Raw genomic sequence first — 8321 nt, forward strand, 5'->3', positions numbered from 1 at the left:
CAACTTCCTCATCACACGCACAAAAGATGGTCTAGCTAGACCTCTACAGTTCCAAGATAATATCTTCATAGAAAAGGAAGAAGGAAGAGATAAACTTGGATTAAGCACATGTGGCTTCATGGGCATCTGAAGGTCCCTCTATTCCTATGCAGCTTGTTGGTCCATCGACATCAATGGGCTGAGTCTTGTCTTGAACATCCTTTGGAAATTCGCATCCGAATCCAACCGGGTAGTGATCGGCATCTCGAACTGCCAAAGACCTTTTGGTCTTTTTACTAGCGCTGGAGTCTCCACCCATTTCCAGAATTGTTGCATCTGACCAAGTCTTTGAGTCGCATTCTGCTTCTTATTCCCTCCCTTCTCTTAGGAATGCTATCGGGTTTTGGTGCTCCCAATTGGACCTTTAAAGTCGGATTGGTTTCAGAATTTTGTTGGTTTGCTCCAAAAATCCATCTACATTCACTTGAGATGGGTTGTGCACCAGATCCGGCATTATGACTCTGAGCTGGTTGCGCAACTCTGCTACTTCCTCCCTCAATTGAAGTACTTGCTCCTCCTCCGGAATATGCTCCATGATTAACTCCATTAAATCCTCCTCCATTGCACTTAACTTCAGCTGATCCTTGTGCACTAACAAATCCTTCACCATCCATACCTCCACTGATGGCTGGATTGACTCTTGACAAAAGACATTCAGAATCGAAATTTGATATTCCATCACTAACTTTCTTGTTGCGAGAAATGATATCTTCCTCCTTGATAGCCTTACTATTTATCATGGCTAACTCATTACCTCCACTCCTCTTAACACGCTCTGTATTAATAACTTTCTTTCCTTTATTCGCAACTCCCACTGCATTATTAGAATTTCCTTTATCATGCATAGAGTCATGCCTTCTATTAATTCCAGAACTCTGTAACTGAAGACTCTTACCATTTTTTGGATTTGCACTTAATGAAGAAAAAGCATTTCTCTCTCTATCTAAAGGTTGAAAACCATTTGAAACGGATCCTCCAATACTTGATGCATTTGCATGCCTATTATTCCTAATAATGTTGCTATCATTACTTTCATCACCATCTACATTCTGTAAAATAGCAAAACTATTAATAACATCAACATTCTGACCTTTCACCTTCTCATTACTTGTCTCACTAATTTGGCATTTAGCCTGACCACCTATTTTGCCATTACCTTTCTGTGACCTTTTGGTTACCAGCATCCATGGACCGTAAGCATCATCTTCTACATTTGCAGTCTTAGTACCTGCATCAACATGAGCAACATTGTTAGTATTAGCATTCAAAGGACATTGATCTTTCTTATGGGACATTTTGCCACATTTGAAGCAAATTAAACCTACACCCTCGTACTCAATTTTTTGTACTAGGCTACAACTAAATAATAAACACTTCACATGCAATTCACATGCAATACAACTAAATAATAAACACTTCCAAACACATGCAATACATTATTATAATTATTATCTCTATATTAATACAAAACTCATGAATTAATACTAACATAAATACACATAAATATATTTATCATTTTTCTTAATTATTTTATTTATATTTTCATCTTCCCTTAATTTTATTTGCTTAATTAAAGTTAATTACGTGACTTTATTTCCGTCCTGGCTTTCTAGGCTAAGAAATCCATATATGCTAAGGCAAAGAAAACGATAATCCAAACTAACTTGGGTAAAATCCGACCGAAACCGATTACTAAAAATACCGGGTATTACAACCAATATTTCCCGTATCACTATTCAAAATCTTAAAACCACCCAGCTCAGTAGAGGTACTTGACACGCGAATCTCGGCAAAAAAACTATTTTCATATGTAATCAATTCAGGTGTCACAAAATACTTTTAAGTAAAAATAATAATTTAACTTCAGCCAAAACAATTTTTTTGTTATTCATAATGACAAAAACCTACTTGAAAAAAAATTACTCCCTCCGTTCCTTTTTAATAAGATGGTTTCTATAAATAAATGTTTCAAAAAAAATAGGCTGGTTTCCTAATTGGGAAAGTCAAATGTTACTTTAATTTTTTGGAACCATTTTTCTCTTAACTTTTTTTGATGACAAGTGTCATGTGAACCATTTCACTTAACTTCTTTTGCTGATAAGTGTCATGGGGACCATTTCACTTCACTTCTTTTATTGACAAGTGTCATGAGGACCACTTTCAATGATTAGTTTTCTTAATTTCCTTAATTTTCACTAAAAATAAAAACAAAACAAAAAAGTAGTATAAAATAAAATAACAACTATCTTATTGCCGCCTCACTCGCGCATCAATACTCTCTTCATCACCGAGCACCTGACTTGTCAACATTTTATTTTTTTCTCTTTTTTTGCATTTTCGAGTTCTTCCACCCCATCAAGTGAATCAAATGTATAATTATCAATTTCTCGTGAAAGGAGACGAAAATTAGTGTGAATAAACACTAGTATCTCAATGTGGAGGAGCTTCGATCTATTTTTCCTCATTATAGATAGTATCCCCAAGGAATCCCCGAACATCCTCTACCAATTTCCTAATTAAAAAAACAGAGATATTTAAATGGAGTACTGCGTATCTCATAGTATCCAAACCCGATAACATCTCTATTTAATCTGGAAACTAGACTTAGGGGAAGCAAAATCTTGTTAGGGGTAGCAAGAATGCAAAATTAGGCTTGGAGGATATTTTGGGGTTAAGAATTTAGGCTTGGAATCCAAATGAGTAGGGGTAGCAAGTGCGCACCCTTGCTATAAGCTGGATTCGCCACTGGTGTTGAGTGATTTTCATTGAAGGAAAATGAGGATTACACGAGTTTATAAGAGGTTAACGAGAAATCAATACACCATTAACAGATTTCCAAAGACAGTTGGATAGAGGAGAAAACTAATAAGACATAGATACAGACTCACAAACTAATGACATGGGTTTCAAGGTCACTGGGGTGGTGGGCATGGTGGCACTTCGCGTCGTACCATTTCTTCACCTACGTCTTGTTGACTGCTTTGACTGCCAATTCCAGCATGGTATTCATAGTATCTCAAGCGCCTTTCATCCTCCTCGTTGAATTTTGCCACTAACTTTACAACTTTTTGAGCAATGGAGGTATTTGGAGAGGTCAAGATCATCAGGTTTTTAGACACAAAAATTTGCAAGTGTACAAGTAAGGGAATAAGTGAAAGAACTCCAACAAAGACAAAAAGGTATCGAAAACTATAGAGACTAAGACTATTCGAAGATCCTAAGGAATCATGGTCTGAACAATTTCGTTTACCCTCAAACCAAGCATGTCGAATCCTTTTCATTTTCTCTTTATCCTCTCTTACACTTAAGATTGTCCTTGAAATGTCAAGTCCCAAAGGAGAACCTTTTGGAAAAACCTGCAAGGTCATAACGTAGACAAACATTAATACAATAACAGATATGATAAAAACCAAATTGACTGGCCGATGGTTAATGACCTGAGTTCAAAACTTATCAGAAATTACAGATATGATAACAGAAATTATAGAGATTGCCGGATTACTTACAAAACCAAACCCACCAGTCGGGAAGATATCTCCAACCTTGGTGTATTTGTCACAATACTTTGTGAGGAGGAGCTCAATATAAGGCAGCTCGTCAAATGCAGCAACAATACCTCCGTCCTGTCTCGGTTTTGAGAAAGCTTCATCTAAATCTTCGGATGTGTGATATCCCTTCAGATTAGACTCATCGAAACCCATTTGCTTCAACATTCCTTCAATGAACGACCCGTTCTTGTATCCAACATTGTACCTATTCTTGATGAGATGGTTAACATCAGCTGTAATGGTTGGTTGAAATCTATTGGCCAACAACATGGCAGAATAACTCGCCGTGTAACTTGTAGTTAGAATGAATACAGCAAAGAGCCATAAAATCATTACAAATCTACCTGGACTGCTCAGCACCTTTTCCTCTGCCACGAAAGGCAAAAAAACAGTTTAAGCACAGCCACAGCTAGTTTAAGAAAAGTATCAGTAGTGTCTACAAAATGTAAAGAGAAAACATTAGGGTTGGGAAACCATTACTGTACGCAAAGACGAGCATCGAAAAGGAGAAGGAAAGCATTGTGCCAATCTGGTACATAGGATAAGGCCCTCCTCTAAACTCCCGGTTTCCTCTATGTTCAAGAATCCAAATCACACAGCCAATATAAACAAAGAAAGTAACGATTGTCAGCCAAAGTCTCCACTCTAATGGAAGGAAAAATATCACGGCTTCTTTATAAAAATCCTTCCTTGTTGATACAATCATTGATGCACCAGCTTCTACATAAGGCAGTGTAAAATCTACATATTGTGATCGATTGGCTGTGATTGTGACATCTCCAACTACAGCATCGAAATTCTGTTTAACATGCAGGTTTGAATTAAACGAGATTAATGCGAATATTCAACATAAAATGAAATCGTTAAATGCTAAACGAAATTACAAATGAACTAATTACCTGGAGATAGACTTGATATATAAGATCATTGTAACTTCCAGCAGCTGTATGGTTTACATTTTCAAATGGATGAAATTCATAAGGGACGGCATATGGTAACAACCCAATTGCAGCATTAAATACGTCAATGCAATATCCGTCGACAACAGCTGAGTTGGAATGAGTATTTCTTGTTACCCTCACAAATTCAGTATAGCCAGACCTTACCGGAACTCCTATTCTCAACTTATTCTCGCCTGTAGGATTGGTCCAACCTTTAGGAATGGCAATGGTGTTTCCGGGCCATATAACTGGGTATAGATTATCATGCGTCGGTATCAGATTCCCATTTTTCCTGGTCCCATTTAAACTTAAATCTTTTATAATTCCATCTGAAGGTGTCCAGATTCCGATTTCTCTTACACCGTCACCTCCAAGCACATTCAATATATGAAAGGTATGTACATGCAGTTGCCTATCAACCAGACCAAAATCTCCACTTAGACCTTCAAATTTTGTGTTAGAAATTTCTTGCAAAAGCTTGGGACCTATTTGTGAGATACTTAGTCTCGCAGCATGGCTCGATTTTGCTCTAACATTTTCTTTTACAAATCGAGAATCTAGTCTTTGAAGCTTCTCTATAGCATTTGCTAACAACCAGATTGTATCGTATGCCATTATACCATAAATATCCAAACTTTCTTCGTTATTTGGGTTATCCTTCCGGAACTTCTTCATCCATCTAGACCGAAATGAGCTAAGCCTTGAGGATTCGGGGACGTAACGCCTTATACCTATTACTCCTTGCATTGTATCAAGAACAGAGGAATTGAATGAAGTCAGATAATAGCCCAAGCCATCTGTGACGATCCATGTACACCCTTTACCCATCATCCCAATGCTTTTCGCTTTCTCAAAAATCCGGACTCCAAGAGCCGTGTCCATATGTAGAACGAATACTCTGGTTTGCATTGTCATCAATTTGTAGAGTTCTTGAAGAATTCGGTCGTCATTAGCTGATTCAGGTATTACACTCCTATATGGAACTTTAGTGATGTTTTGGAACGCATCGATTAAGTATGGTATAATTCCATTTCCATACTCAGTATCTTCATAGATAGGTATAACCTGTCTCCATTGAAAGGTTTTGACAAGGGCAGCAATGGCGTTTACTTGAGACGAGTCTTGATGTGTTGTGCGAATGAAATAAGGGTTGTGAGATGGGGAAATAGAAGGACTTGTTGCAGTGAAAGAAATAATTGGAATCTGTGTTTTTTTGCCGAGATGCAACATGTAAATTGCTTGTGCTGATGTCATTGGTCCAATTATAGCTTGCACTTCATCGTCTTGTATCAGATTTATAGCTGCGATAAATAACCAATATTAAGTCATCATGAGCTTGTTTAACGTAAAGAAAAGACTCCCTCTGTTTTCCAAAAAGAGATAGTATCTCTTTTCCAGAAACGGAGGTAATATTATAGAGAGAGAGCCAGAGGGGGTTCACCTGCAAATGATGCATCTAGAATATCAGCGTTAGAATCGGCAACATGAAGAACTAACCTTCTCTTAGGAGAAGTTTCAGTGGATGAATAGAAATCCGAGAGAGCCATGTTCATGGATGTCAACCACACCTGTGTTATTGGTAAGTTCAAGTCAAGAACAACTCCTACTTTAAACTCATTTTTCCGTCTTGTTGTGTTTTGACTCATTACATTATCTATTAAAATCACATTAATCAAAAGAAATACCAACAACAGAAGATTGATATTGCTAGTTCTACTAAGTTTGAGATATTCATGATCATGAGCTAAAAGGTTATTCCCCATATCTTGAATCAAAAAAAGTACGTAGGACAGAACTTCTTTTGTGTACTTCAGTTTATAAAACTCATCAAAGTTAGAATTGTACTTCTAAAAGGTTATTCCCCATTCCTTCTCAACTCAAGGATAATATATATTTCAAGGGAAACCCTTATCTTGAAAGTTGACATGTTCTTAAACGGTATGGTAAGCTAGACTTAGGCAGAGTACTTTAAGGCTAAAGAAATTTGTCTCCATCCAAGTCAACTAGACTCGCAATCTACCCTGCAAGTTGCATATTTCCATTTTTAAAATTGTACTTCTAAAAGGTTATTCCAAATAGCTTCTCAACTCAAGGATTATATATATTTCAAGGGAAACCCTTATCTTGAAAGTTGACATGTTCTTAATTGGTACGGTAAGCTAGACTTAGGCAGAGTACTTTAAGGCTAAAGAAAATTGTCTCTATCCAAGTCACCTAGACTCGGCAATCAACCCTGCAAGTTGCATATTTTTCCATTTTTTTTTTCTTAGACTATTTATTCAGTTAAGATGCTATACTGTTTCTGTATAACTGTCCTTTTAGGATGACATCCAATATAATTGGAATGATTATATATAAAAAAAAAGGGGGCTATTTTGACTGCGCCCCCTGAAATCTAAATGATTAAATCACCAAATCATGTTAAAATTGTGACGCTTCAAAATAATAGGACTACTTAATGCTTACTCTAGTTTTACACCTACTCATCTATGGTAACATCCTGATTCAACTTAGAGAAAGAAAAACTCAGGAAAAGCAAGAATCACTATCACCCATTTCTCATTTTCTTTATCTATGCACAAATATTCGAACAAACAGTTTGTAAATGATTCATGATCAGAGATTTGTAAAATTTAGCGACTACTTCACAACTACAACAAGTGTACTTTGTTATATTTGTGGAAGGTATTGCTGCCATTATAAGAAGTTTACCTGTTTCAGATTGCTACGTCAAATTTGAGGTGATTATGCGACCATTCTAATAATCGTCGGTTCTCACACCTTCTTTGAATTTATCCACGTATGTTTTCGGCAATTGTTTTAGTCCGCCTGGCATCACCATTTCTCCATTTGTATCAATTCCTGCAGGGCGTGTCGTGACCCCTCCTTCAAGCATTTCAGTTTACTTCAAGTCTCCGAAAACCTCCAATTTAAAAAAGTAACCTCGGAGTTCCGAACCACATATGAATCATCTGATGATTCAATTCTTGTTGTGGTTAACGGAACATCTCTGTGGGGCATTTCAACAAACACTTCACAAGCATTAGTCCTTCTTCAGAGTGCCCATTATTGATCATACAAGTGAAATTCCTGGCAAACATATTAACATTTCCGTAGACCTCAATTAATAATAATAAAATCTTTATTTCCAGTGGTGAATGCATAAACCCTCACTTCTGCCATGATATACAAGAGAACAGAATTGTCGATTCTTCTTCTTCATCACTATATGAATCATCAACAAGCATTCGATCTGTTATCAATTGCCCTGCATCGTCCTGAGTTCTTTTGCTCTCATCGTGTATGGGATATATGGTTGAAGAAGAATCGATTTGTCTCTTTAAACAGTAAATGAATAACTGGGGGAGAGCAAGCTTTTTACACGTGGGTAAGTATTTAACCAAGGTTAAATTTGGGAAGGGGTAAACATGTCCTGTGAGGGGTACGCAGTGAGAATCATTTTGGCCATGTTGCTCCCACTATGGGATCAACAAACCCAAAACATGGATGGCAAGGGGCAAAAATTGTTGGTTTGCCCACCGCGGTCGCAGAGCTGCGCGCCTCATTTCCTATCGCAGAGCTTCAACAAGCAATGAAGCTTGCACCGTTGGCGTCTTATCCCAAGACGCGGGTCAACATTCCAACACCCGACGAAACCATCCAACTGCTAGACCCAATCGTTTTTGTTGAATTTCGTATAAAAGCTCATTTCTCACACACGGTGGCATAGGCAGTTCAAAGCAAAACCAGATCTGAAGCCTAAATTTGTCTAAATTTTATGAAATTTAGGAAC

At 37.3% G+C, this 8321-nt stretch overlaps 1 protein-coding gene across 1 annotated transcript; it reads right to left on the reverse strand.

Annotated features, from left to right (window-relative positions):
* Positions 1–2760: 2760 nt before the first annotated feature.
* Positions 2761–8090, reverse strand: LOC113345160 (glutamate receptor 2.7-like). Its single transcript, XM_026588980.1, has 6 exons — positions 7241–8090; positions 5970–6096; positions 4487–5829; positions 4068–4386; positions 3546–3955; positions 2761–3395 (listed from the first exon to the last, which is right to left on the reverse strand). Exons 2-6 carry the CDS (start codon positions 6079–6081, stop codon positions 2952–2954), a joined length of 2628 nt encoding a protein of 875 aa, XP_026444765.1. The 5' UTR covers positions 6082–6096; positions 7241–8090; the 3' UTR covers positions 2761–2951.
* Positions 8091–8321: the final 231 nt, after the last annotated feature.

This window comes from Papaver somniferum, unplaced genomic scaffold (assembly GCF_003573695.1).
Source record: "Papaver somniferum cultivar HN1 unplaced genomic scaffold, ASM357369v1 unplaced-scaffold_81, whole genome shotgun sequence".
Taxonomy (NCBI): Eukaryota; Viridiplantae; Streptophyta; class Magnoliopsida; order Ranunculales; family Papaveraceae; genus Papaver; species Papaver somniferum.

Coding starts and splice junctions, on each gene's coding strand:
- LOC113345160 (XM_026588980.1), bottom strand. CDS start 6,081: ATGAACATGGCTCTCTCGGATTTCTATTCATCCACTGAAACTTCTCCT. Junction 5,830..5,969: donor TCTAGATGCATCATTTGCAG/GTGAACCCCCTC, acceptor TATTTATCGCAG/CTATAAATCTGATACAAGAC. Junction 3,396..3,545: donor CGACTGGTGGGTTTGGTTTT/GTAAGTAATCCG, acceptor ATGACCTTGCAG/GTTTTTCCAAAAGGTTCTCC.